The sequence below is a fragment of the Platichthys flesus genome, chromosome 17 (assembly GCF_949316205.1).
Source record: "Platichthys flesus chromosome 17, fPlaFle2.1, whole genome shotgun sequence".
Taxonomy (NCBI): domain Eukaryota; kingdom Metazoa; phylum Chordata; class Actinopteri; order Pleuronectiformes; family Pleuronectidae; genus Platichthys; species Platichthys flesus.
Genome location: NC_084961.1, coordinates 19,621,790 through 19,635,288, shown reverse-complemented (window position 1 = coordinate 19,635,288; position 13,499 = coordinate 19,621,790). Strand labels below are relative to the sequence as shown.

General features: G+C 40.1%; 1 protein-coding gene across 1 annotated transcript in view; it reads right to left on the bottom strand.

The window, feature by feature from the left end:
• Positions 1–13,499, bottom strand: part of LOC133972728 (thrombospondin type-1 domain-containing protein 7A-like) — a 132,957-nt gene that overhangs the window by 60,091 nt on the left and 59,367 nt on the right. The window contains exons 2-4 of the mRNA XM_062410306.1: positions 10,520–11,723; positions 6,464–6,712; positions 2,636–2,817 (exon numbers count right to left, since the gene is read on the bottom strand). Coding sequence (XP_062266290.1) covers positions 2,636–2,817; positions 6,464–6,712; positions 10,520–11,723 — 1,635 coding nt within the window. The remainder of the gene's footprint in view (positions 1–2,635; positions 2,818–6,463; positions 6,713–10,519; positions 11,724–13,499) is intronic.

Genomic DNA, 13,499 nt, shown 5'->3' with positions numbered 1-13,499 from the left:
CAGCCGCTTTTTCCTATCTCATCCTGACAATATGTAGGGGACTGGCCGTGTGCAGTCATAATGCTGAAAGATGAAGCTTGTGGTCTGATCTGAATAATTTTTAGCAGCAGACGCCAGTTCAGCCTCCCAAAGCCAGACAGGATGAGACTTATTGTGTCGGTGCTGGATGAGCACAGGCATGCAAGCAGGCAACTTCTAGCCATGCACGCTCAGTATTGACACCACATTTACATGAAAGCTCATATTTCATCTGCTATCATCTCTGTGTGGCTTATGCACATACGTTCACATTCATTTTCATATAGCTTAGTCCCAGATGTAATATTTAGAGGGAAACCACTTTAATTCTCATCTCTGCTTCACACACGGCTGATAAAGTAAGGGGAGGACTCGGGGACTGTGTACAGGCTGTGTGTGTGTGTGTGTGTGTGTGTGTGTGTGTGTGTTTGTGAAGACATCTCAAGCCTAAAAGCTCATATTGCCATCACATGAGTGATGGGATTTATAAAAATGCTAAGTGTAATAACAACAATTATTTTTTAATATGGGATCAATAAAGTACAGTATCAACAAAGCCTGGATCGTGAGACCGTTTACATTTGATTCCCCGATCTCATGGGTCTCAGAGCAGAGAAAGGGGTGAAATGTTTTGAAATATATAAAGCCAGACTATGCAGTGATTTTTAAGTACACAACACAATTAACTGAACACTGTAGTAAATGGGGCGCCAGTTCAGTTCGGACTGAAGTGATGTGTTATTTACACCGAGTGTTTGTAAGAAGTCAAACTGCACATGATTTCCTTTAAAATCTGACCTGATGTGCAAGGTTTCAATTTAGTATCAGAACCTGTCCCTCTTCATTGTTGGCTTTGCTTACAGTGTCTACAGTCCAATACAAATGCTTATATACTACTAAGATAATTGAGTTTGCCAACTATGTCTTGGCAAAAATGAAACTGCTGCTTTCTTCAGTTTAGTGCACCACCTTTTAAATGTGCAAGGGTTGGAGAAGTCATCGATAGAGTAAATACAGCAAAGATGAATGAAACGCCAGACGCAGGAGTTAATGTCCCACATTTTATGTTGGCTACTCTTCTTCATTCTTCTTTGCACGGTGCTCTCACTATCGTCACACTATGTTTTTACCAACCGAGCAGAAAGTCAGACCTCATAGTTGCAGCTGCAATTGTGCAAATACATGCAGTGACATTGAATGCAGTTATCTTCTCTTTCACTCTCTAGTTTTTTTTTATCTGTTGCATGCACATTACAGCTGCAAGATATTAGAAAAAATATGTAATAACATTGTTGAATTTTGCTATGACGATATGATTTGCAAAAAATAAACAAATTCTTAAATATACGCTCTTAAAGTCTTTCTGCTTTAGGTCCACTGCTAACATAGTCCCCATAAAGTGAAAAGCCCATGCACACACTGGGAAGAAAAAAAGAAGCAGTATTTCCATTCCAAAAACAAAGAACTCTACCTGGCTACGGATGCAGGGTCCACAGACAGCTCCACAGCCCGAGGGAGAGGGCACACAGCCCGGCCACAGCGCCACTAAGTCCGGGGGAGACACCGACAGAGCCATGCACAGCTCGCTAAGTCAGCTTACAGTGATCATTTTAGGGTCTTCTCATTTACGTTTGGACTGTAAAAAGGTTTTACAGTCTTTACTGGCTCTGTCAGCAATTTACATCTCCTCTCTCTCTCTATTATTCACACTGTGCCCTGTGCCAACACATTCGAGGCAAACCGAGCACGCCACCATCTCCTCCAGCTCCATACTTTGACAAAGTTTACAATCTAGTTTGCAGACGTCTCCGATTACACTGTTTCTGTGTGTGTCTGAGTGTCAGCGAGAGAGGAAGAGAGCGAGCAGGATGGGCTGATGAATGCACGCCGTTCTGGAGATATATTTAACTCTAAAAAAGTATTGATCATTGTATGTATAGATCAGTGTTGATATTTTGGCGTCATTTCAAACTGATCAACATTTGAGGGAGAGGGAGGGACAGAGAGATTTAAAAAACCGCTGTTACCTTTCCCTCAAATCAAATACCAAATTTTGTTGGCCGAAACAACGTGCTAACTGTGTGAAAAAAATGTGTGCCTGTGGTTGTCAAAGAGACCTTGTGACCGAGGAAAATACACGCAGATGGCGTCAGTTTGTAGCCAAAGCAACACTATTTGTAGAATTTTTTTATCTGGCAAAGTGAAAGCAAAATGTGAGCCCCATAGCATTAGTTGAGTATGTCATTTAGATGTATCTCCATCCTTAATGTGGCATATCTAAACTGTGAAAAACGAAAGGTCACCAAACCGCTCACCACCCCTTGAGGGCCTCCACAGAATCTGTCCAGGAAAATCACAAACAGATGCAGCAACACACCGGTGGACACTTGTGCAGGCGTAGAAGTAAATATAAACTATGACTTCAGACATTTGGTCTATTAATCATTTTTTTCTTTCATGTGTTTTGAAACCCCAAAAAATCTATTTATTTAGTTAACACTGGAAGATATATTCCATTACGCTCAATAAATGTACATGCTCCAAAGCCCGTTTTTTATAAAACAATAGTGAGTAGTGTAGTAGAGACACTATATGGAAGGGATGCTGGGAAATGTACCTTCTTTGCTCCTGAGTGAGCTGAGGTTGGGTACTGTGTCAGTGCTGGTTTGGACACAGTAGACCTCCCGCGTCTGAATCCCGCCTCCACACAATGCTGTAAGGTTTACACGCCGACGGTCTTGTTGGCTCAGCAGCACATCCACCCGGCACTCTGTCCACTCTGTGGTCTTCCAGCTGTATCTGAGGCCAAAGGTGGAAACAAGAAGAGTTTGTATATAGTTTCTACACCCATACTATTAACATACTAGAATAGAGTCAAAATAGTCACATCTATAAATGTGATGTGGAAAGGAGAAAGAAAAAGGAGGAAGGGGTGGGAGATCAATCATTATGTGTTGAGTTACTGCCATACAGGCTATTGACTATTGTTGTGTTGCAATAATTAATATTGTCCACGGGCATATGTATAGCTAATGCTGTCAGATCAAATGATATTAGGCTTCATTTCCTGTGACCTGGCCAAGCACCCATTAAATTTGTAACTAAGTCAATGGTTACAATTTACATAATATTTTCTTCTCAGGATTCAAACATCTGTATACCCTTTAGTGCTCATGGGCATCTGGTTTTACAGGAGCACTATGAATTTGATCATTTCAGTAACAAATGCATATATATTTATAGACCTTTCTCACTACATTGTCAACACTCCAACAAGACTGAATTCAATGGCATATTTATACAGTGTATTTTGTTTTCCATATTAAGATTACACATGCTCAGTCACTTCCTCACAATGTGCTCATGTTGATCCGACACATACCAGTTTGTTAGCAAGCATAACCAGGAACAGCAGTGAGTTTACAGCATTTCTCTATGTCCGAGTTTAGAAAAAATAAGGATTATCAAGCAGGGCATCTATCAGCTCCTCCATGAGCTGCCAATGTTAGCATGCCAGGCAACACAAGCTTGGTGCTAACGTTGGCACCATTTGTTAGCTAGATTTAAAAAATACTTGATACTCAACCCCAAATTGCTAGAAAAAGGGTATCAACTAGAAAAGTACTATATAAATACTGACCATTTGCCATGTAGTTTATTTTCATAACAGGAAATTGAATGAGAAGAGTGTACACAGATTTACGTATGCATGGTGCATGAGTACATAAATTCAATTTGTGATTTTCTTCCAAAAAGTTTGTTTGTTTGTGGCCTACCTATTGTTGTTTTATAAACCCTTCATTCCACCTACCTGTCATGTAACTAATGTAATATGTTGATCTATGTCTCTCTTTAATAATTGAATCATTATACAAATAAATTATCGTGAATTCCTGAAAGTTATTCGATTATAACAAACAACTTGTTATTAACGTTATTAGTTTTTGTGTATAGCTCAAAGTGCCGATGGCTTTTTGCAGGCATTGAATAGCATCGGTTGTGGCTGAGTGAATCGCAGTAGCAAACATTGTTAGAAAGACTTTTTGTGTTGTTGACCTTACATCTCTGTTTACACTGCACCTCGAGATTTGCAATTCATCCTGAATTGAGTGCTCTTCAAGACTCAATTTTTAAGAAGAAAGCAGGATGTTAATTGCATCGGCTATTCATACATGGGGTTTGTGTGTGGTTACTGAAATGGCAGCAGTCTGCTTCAGCAATAAACCATTGCAGTTTCCACCCTGAGGTCAGATACTGTAACCCCCCCCACCTCCATCTCAACTGAATGGAATTCATTTGAGGTCGCCAATGAAAGGCTCCATATTCATGAGCAAGGGCTCTCTGTGTCTCTCAGAACGGCTGCAGGACAATGAGGCCCCTGGGAAAGCACTGCATCTTGGTGCTTTAAGTTGCACAGATGGGGTCACTCAGAGGGAGCAGGTCTGCAGCACAGAAGTGCTGCTTCTCTTTCTGCTGTCAAAGAAAAGAGCGCAGGAGTTGATGGACATTGATTTCCTGGTTTTTATGGGTTATAGAGTTGAAGTAAAAACAGAACTTATAGATTCTGTTCCAGGGGACAGAAAACCTCAATCAAAATGGAATTGATGTTTGTTTACGCAACCAAATAATTTTTACCCATATTCTTACTCGGTAGTATGTCATACAGGTTACTCCACTTTCAATATTTTAATGTTACAATTTATTGATCCTTATTTAGAGGCCTTGGACTTTTAAAAACACCATGTTACTAAATAATAATGGTAACGGAGAGATTCAATTCTAATACTAGGCACAGTTAACCAAAGTATTTTTTTTCAGATAAGGGTAAAAATCCCTACATTTACATCCAAAAAACCTTCTATCATTTGCCCTTCTTCTGAAAAAGTCAATTGCCCTATGGTGCTGTTAAAATGACTATTTAAATTAATATCCCAGCAATATTTTCATTAACATATGTTTTTTATAGTGTTATGTATTGATTGACTGTCATGATGTTTAATAATTTATCTATTTTTTACCAGAAATGTGGGATTTTCTATAGCTAATTGATGCTTTTCCAGACCAGCCTTGAAAACTGTCTTGTAGGTCAAATCATCAAAGCTCAATATAACAACTTTACCACTGGGTATGATCACATCTTTTCATCCACCATTCACAGCTAATAAACCTGACCTGAGGAGGAACTTAAAGGGTAATCGGCAGACGTGTCAGGATGGGACACCAGAGAGACAGAAGCCAGACATGGCAGCAGCTTCCTCTCTGACACTCCATTTTTCTATACCTGCTGGCACTGAGCCAGACACAAGCCACCGCACATGTTAGCCAACAGTAGGTATCATCAAGACAGATTAGTTTATGGTTCAGGTTACTTGATAATATAACTACCAATCTCCCTAACACAATTGAGAAAAATGTAATTTGCCATCTACTGCTTAAAAGCTAGGCTCGCTGGTAATGTCATCCTCAGACAAGTAAGATAACATGAAATAAGACAGAAGAGAGAAAAGCCCAATGATGTAAAAAAACATCTTTTCAACATGTTTAATTAAGCAAAGATCGTTTTCGTCCGTAGCTTTGTTGCTTGGTGATGGCTGTATTCCAGGTTGGGACAAGCTGGTGACTTTATAGGGACCACATCGTCTCATTTAGGTTGAGCCAACGCGGTCTACACAGCCATTGGAGGATGCAGCCAAGTCGGCTGCATAGATCGCGTTCTCCAAAGGATGCGGCTGCTGAATTTAGACACAGCTCATGTTGACCTGTGACCGGCTGTGGTAGGATGGTCAAATAAGGCAATTGTCGAGTCGAGTATTGTCTTGACTTGACCCAAGCCTTTAACAGACTACACATTGGTAGCATGCCGTCTTTAACAATGTTCATGACGTAAAAGACATGCCAAGGACTGACTTGAGAGAAATTTGAAGAGGTGTCTACTGGCTGTGTGGTTTCTCAAGGACACGTCACAAAGTCAGTGGCAGTGTTCAAAGAATGAGGAGGTACAGCTTGTTATCTCATTGTAGTCTGAATGAGATAAGTGAGTGTTTCACCTGGAGGACTTTTTCAGTTATAAGTGGAGTGATATAAATGGTTCATATGCACACAAGTAGACAATCGTTGAGGATGCCCTCTAAAGACTCTTCAGTTAATGGGAAGGTGGTCCAACAGTAGCTAATTTCCTTCAGGCTAAATTTCTAGCATCACAAAGTCAAATTTATCTAATTTCATTCAACTGACAAAGGAGAAATATTAATATGAATAGAGGGCAGACATGATAATCATATTTTAGAGGTGCAAAACCATTTGGTGCAGAATACCTAAGCCTACCAACCGACACAGCAGCAGCTTTCCATGTCTGAGTTTAAGGTGAGTTTCAATAAGTCAGTTATATTTTATTAATTTTACCACCAGCACTAATTATATTCCTCTATATCTATCCTGTACTTACACAATACAGGGGGGTACTCCGTCTCCCTGGGGGCTGCACGGCTCTATCTCCTCGAGCTCCGGGCAATCTCCTCCTCCACCGATTGGGAACTGGCTCACTTTCCTGGTACGAGTGCGTTCACCCTTCGGGCCGTTGGGATCATGGCACTCCTTGGAGCAGGCTGACCAATCCGACCATTCCGTCACATCACAATCTTTGGTTATGACGCATGCCTGGAAGTTCACTGGTAATGTCTCTTGAGAGCACAGGCTGTAGAAGATTAAAACAAAGATACCCTTAGTCACGATTGAACTACATTGGCCGTTGGTTCTACAACAATTTAGTAATTTTGCATTAAAGACACAAACCCAATTGAGTCTCCCATTTCATTTAATTAAATTATGTCAGTTTACGTATTTAAAAGGACATTGGAACGCATGTGTCGGAAAAACCAAACAGTACTATTCCCATTTAGGTATTGCAAAATTCTCAACTGTTAAAATATGGTTAGAACTTTGCTGTCTTGCTACATATTTTGTCTTTGAATAAATAACATCAAGAACAAATAAAAAAACAGACACGATATAATAAAGACATTTTAAATAGGAAGCTGTAAATGTAACAGTAGATAATGAAAGAACGACACGTAAACATAATGCCCCTGGCCACTGGCTGACGCAGAGGCATGAAAAGGAGAGGAAGGCAGACATTTGTTAAGCTGTGACAAAATATCCCTCTACATTTTCACAGTAGATCATTAAGAACCATACAGTAACTATTGTGGAGGGGTTACACACAGGATAGTGGAATACAGCTGTAGGTTATTCAGTTTTTATTTCTCTGACTCAGCCAATGTGATAAATGTGGTTTGAGAGTTGTTCTTTAAAAAACCGAAACAATTTGTTTTCAGCAGCAGCTTCGCATCACCAAGGCCAGTTTGATGATGGGATTGCTGTGGAGTTACAACTGTGTTTTGTAGAAGCTGATTGGTCTTCAGGGATAGAGACATACTGCATCTCTTTTCTGCTTCTTCCTCCCTTTTAGTCTCACCATTTACATTTTCCCCCAGTTTTCCTAAACTTCTGGAGGATTTCTGAAGATTTGGGAGCAACAAACAGCTCTATTTCTAATTGTTTCATTTTTTTGTTTTGTTTTCGTCTTTTTGCAATCAGAACTCTCCTGCAGTCATTGAGGTTCATTCTCAGTAAAGTCCTGCCATGGTAAAGCCAGAGCAGCGGTACACGATGCAACAGTTTGTATGCTGATGCAGATTTGACTATGCTTTTACTTCGGAACTCTAACTGCTGCTGTAATCATACCCTTTCTATCATTGTCTCGAAAACAACTGAGCCAACGCAAATAAAAAGATGTTGTGGAATTCAAAGTTAAAGACAACCTCAAACATATATCCTGCTGTAGTGGATTATAAAGTATATATATTATATATACTTTTTTCGAGAGCTTACTTCCACACAAGGACAATACTGCATACATTGGGTATAATAAATTGCTTAAAGAAAGAAAAATGTTCAGACTTTTTTGTTCTTATTTGTGTATCTGGATACTATGGGGTAATGTAATCACAAAAAGCTCCAGGGTAACAGTATTGGTTTGTTATGATCAATTGATCAGTTTAATTCGGTTAATATGGTTTCAGGAAACATTCCCACCTATACAAATTTTCAATATTTTGCTTTACGTTAGTAGTCAGACTCTGCTGTAGCACTCTGTGAGGTCAGCGGCATTTTGTTTGCTTTAATCATCTCTGAGGTGCTTCTACCAATTAAAGTCCACTTGTAAGAATTGAATTTATTGGAAAACACTGACTAGGCATTGATCAGGGCAAATGTATAGAACAATCCCTATGAGCTATGAGCGTCCTGGGAAAGTTAAAGTTGGCAATCTGGCTTTACTGAATAACCAGGCAAGAAGTTATTTGGTCAGGGCGGTGAATAAGACACCAAAGACTTTACTAACATGGCTTCAGAAGTCTCTGCAGAGATGGGAGAGTATGCCATCATTGAGTAAAGGTTCTTGTACAAGGCCCAAGACTGAGCCATATGGATCACCTTTCAGTCAAGACAACACTGGATTATCTCAGGTCAAGGCCAGACTTAAACCTCATAGAACATCTGTGAAGAGATGGTAGTTCAAAAAAAGTTCCTTTAAATCTGACGGATCTAAAGAGGATCTTCCAGGTGTTAAAAAGTCAAAGTGTGCAAAGATTGTAGAGAGTTACATCTGAAGCATTTTAATAAACATCACATTTTTCAGGATCTGGAGGTTTGGGGTTAACCCTAACTTCAGGAAGGGCCAAGAAAAATAAAATCTTTCAAATCATTTCTCAAGCATTAAAGTTAAGTACTGTACTTTCAAAATTGAAATGACTTCTTTTCACTTTAGAATTCTAATATTGAACTATGAACAGAAATCTAAAATTAAGTGTACGTTTTTTTTATTAAGTAAATATTTCCTAAACAATAAAAAATCTAAATATTCCTTTTCCTGAAAAATGTCAAAGGGAATTTGCAGTTCCTCACCATTTAAAAGCCTGGACACTTTGGGGCGGTTCTAGCCACTACAAAAAAATCCAAACTGATGTATCCAAATTACGAGGGCTCCAGCCATTGCAGGAGTTTAATTGATGTATGACTTCTGACATTCACCCTTGCATTAAAAGCAAAGGCACACCACAGAAGGCTCGATAGTCTCAGGAAGTAATGGACGTTCCTCAGTGGCCTCTCTTCGAGTCGCACAAGAACAGACAGACAGAATGAGGGCATTTATCCCCTACAAAGAGCATTGCTTTCAGATACCTCATGGACATTGACCTCACTGGATAAGAGACTGTACATCTTTGGATGGACCTTACACTGAAGCTTTGATTAAAGCAGCTACTGCTGGGAGAAGCTTAATGTATACTGGTGAAGTGGAATGGGCAAAATGACGTGGAACACTCACTAATTGAGACTGACAGCAACCTTTGGCAGTTATTATCCTGCATTGTGGCATTATAAAAAGCAGAATGAGTCCACTAATTAAACTTGAGCACTTGTGTGAGATTTTGAATGATCTCATTTTGCCCTGATAAAACTGATGGTTTACAGACCTGAACAAAACACAACAGATGTCTGAGGGTTATGAGCCTTGACACTTGACACCAGTGAGCGCAATAGACAGTGTATTCAAAAGGAGTGTGAAATGTTCTGACGATGACAACAAACAATTCACATTTGTTTAATCAAAGAATATAATGTTTTGACTGAAATATTTAATGACAATGTTCTTTTAATATTTTGTGTCATGTTTTTTTAAGATAATTTCTCTCTTTGATATTTGTAAACTACAGGATAAGATTTAGTTTTGGGGGTTTGGGCTTGTAGTATATTCAAACAGTCTCCAGTTGAGTACTGTCAAGAGATTAAATAAAATAAATGTCCACAGCCAAAGTTGGGCGTTGGTTATTGCTATGGCCAGTGCCATGGATCCCTTTATATTCAAGACATCCTGGAATGGTTAATAGTCCAGGCAAAGTAGCGTTTTACGGCCGTCTAATCGTAATTTTTTTTTCAGTTTTCAGGTTAGAGGCCAGTCTGAAAGCAGCATTGCCATCACCCATTGGCAGTAGGATGATTGGATGAAGATTGGGCCGATGTATTTGTCATAAATATGAATGGTGTTTCTTCCTATGCAAATTAGGACATATTCAATAAGTGTGGAGCTCATGTGCATATTCAAATTCATTTCCAAAGAAACTTGCAATACCTAAAAAGTTACTTTTTATGTATACTTTTACCATGTAAAGTTTTATTGTGTTTGGAGTAAAGGAAAAAATTAAGCCTATTTGGGTGTATTTTGGGCATATTCGATTAGTGTATAGCTCAATTGCATATTCAAATTCATTTTCTGAGAAACTAGTAATACAACAATTTTTAGTTTTCATGGGTACTTTCACTGTGTAAAGTTTCATTTTGATAGGGGTAAAGGAAAAAAATAGCCCCATTGGGGTGTATTGTTGCCTAAAGTTGTCTCTAAAGAAATTTGAAAAATAGTGACGCTGTTATCAGTCATTCTTACCTCAGAGCTTCAACATCCCCACTCTTGTGGACACACGACACTTCTCGAGTCTGGTATCCAACCTGCAGGTCCCAAAACTTTGCTCCCTGGCGGTTCTGACGGTTCTTGATCCTCTTCTTCTTGATAAGCTCTCTCGTCTCAGGATCCTTTGACTTGCCTCTCTCCCTTAACCTCTCTCTGACTTTCTCTCTCATCTTCTCTCTTTTCTCCTTGTTTTTAGCCTTCTTCTGTCGTTTGGGCCTGTCGGCCTGTCGGGATGGCCTGTCAGGTTTCCTGTTAGCTCGACTCAGTTTTCTGTTGGGTCTGGATGGTTTGTCACCATCTCTTCGCACTTTATCACCCTCTTTGGCCCATTTGTCTCCTTCTTTGTGTTGTTTGTCACCCTCTTTGCTCTGCTTTTCCCCTTCCTTTGACTGCTTCTCATCGTCACCAGACTGTAGGACACCCTCTCTGGACTGCTTGTCTCCCCCTCTGGATGTTTTTTCACTCCCTCTGGACTGTTTGTCTCCGTCTTTGGAAAGTTTATCGGTTTCTCTGGATGGTTTGTCATCTCTGGGTAATCCGGGAGCTTGTCTTGCTTTCCTTGGCAGAGGGACAGAGCAGAGCCCCCAAGCTCCCACCCTGAGACTGTAGAGGCTCTCCTCCCCCTCACAGACCCCTGGTTGGCATGTCTGAAACTCAGTCAGGTTTGGGCAAGCTGCCCCGCCAAACAATGGTGGAGCTAGGATACAGCGGATCCGGTTCTGTAAGCCCATTCCACAGGTTTTTGAACAAAGAGTCCAGGGGCTGAACTCCGACACCACACAGTCCAGAGGACAGGGTATTAGACAGGCCTGCTCTAGTCGTGGTTTAGGCTCAAAGTATTCACAGATTGCATCCTCTGCAGGCTCAGCATTCACTTTCTGTACACAGCCCACCTCACGGGTCTGGATGCCCTCCTCTCCCCGGGTGCACACAGCAGGGCGCTGAACCCCAGCACTGCGCATGGACACCGGGACACACTGGTTCCAGGCGCCTAGCTGCCAGTCGTACAAATCTTTGTGCCAGTCGCACACTCTAAAGCAGCTCTGCTGGTTGTCTGGCCGTTCTGTCTGATCACAGTTGGTGTGAAGAGTGGTCCAGCCTTCAGAATGGGCGCACCATACAGCCCTGCTCTGGCTTCCTCCAGGACCACACTCACTGCCCATACAACGACCCCATGGACCTGTGAAGAGAAAGACAAGTGGTCATGTAAGTAACAAAGACAAGGGAAAGAAGCATGATTTGTGATTAGGAAACACATTCATTTCACTCAGAGGACTGAATTAAAATATATTATAGCATTGGTCTAACTCTTAGTACTGTAACATAGACTGTAGCCATTAGTCTAGCTGAGAACTACATCAGCATAATCACTAACATTAATCTAAAAATGCATAGAAGGATGAACACCCCAATGATCAGGGATGTTTTACATCTACACCAAGAGTTAAGTCAGTGAAAAACAGAATGATTCACCACCTGCTGATCTTGTCAGTGTTCATAAGTGGTAAATACAGAGCTCCAAGAGGGAATGAGACAGTGTCAACTGTATGAATTGAAGACCATGATCATTTTAAACTAGTTCATGTTGAAAACTCATAGACCTTTTCATCAGAAAGTCCATCAATAGGGGAAAAGTAAGTTTTCAAAATGTTGATCTTTCATGTTTGGCCTAAAACAAAGCTTTTAATTGAAAACCATTAAATCTCTGTCATTGAGATACAAAATTAGATAATCCTTTATTTGTCCCACTTAGGGGAAATTACCAGCTGATATGAAAACTAAATATTTTATTCTGGCCAAAAGGACAAATTTACAATTCTTAAGTGCTTTCAAAGAAACTACTGCCTTCCACATCGAGGATGTGCTACATAAGTGCTTCCAAGTGCAATAATGATGTCCTGACAAATACGCACTGCTAAATCCCTCTCCGTCTATAGTGATTGCACTTCCACTAGATTTATGAGAATGCAATTAAAGGTCTCAGTAAACATCGACTTTCAGCACAAAGCCCTTGATAGCAGATCCAGAGTCAGAGCAGCCTAAGACTCAATCAGAACAGGAGCAGTAGAGATGAAAAGCTGTTACAATACAGGGAACCTGTATCCAGACATAATGAAATGCTGAATTTAATAAACATTTTATTTAGTTACACTTGTGTTTCGGTGTAACCAATACCAGTGTTTGTTGTTTTGTGATCAGAAACAGAGAAGATACAGAGGGTAGCAGAACGGATTCTCTCTCTCTCCTTGAAAATAAATATGTTACGATATCTAGTCTGATAACAAGTTTTATGATTACAATTAAGCAAATTTAGCTTTTTATACTGATATCAACAAACAAACTATCACTTGCCGTTATTCACTGTCCAAAGAATAAAGCAGAGCTAAAGCAACTGATAAAAATGTGAAAATATTTCTCGTCCTCCCACACAGTATTATTTTGACTTTGACCTTACTGGAAAATTCGAGAAAAGGACAAAACAGTGATCAATAATGTAAAACACAACAAAAAAACAGAAAGCCAAACAAAGAAAAAAAGAAAATCTGTCATGTTTTTCTGAACACAGGCAGAAAAACTGATCCCATATCTACCCCTCATTCATTCAGGTAAGGACTTCCTGCGTTCGACCTTTTGCTAAAAACACAGATGAAGTTGCTGTTTGTGAGGGAAACCCTGGATGATCAATGGCATCTCTAGCACATGACAGAAATTGATCCTTTGTGTCCATCAGCAGCAACGGTGCCCAGCAGTGAAAACATCAGGGGTTCTGTAGGCCTGACTCCAGGGTTTTACCCTTATATTTGACCGAGGAAAGTGAGAGCTGATGCCAAAACAGTTGCTGCTGGCACTGGATCATCATTGGATCTTGCTCTTTTTGTTAAATTTGCCAAAACAGCAACACTGACAAATGAAAAATGGAACATTTGAACTGGACTGAAACTGGGTGGGGTTGAAT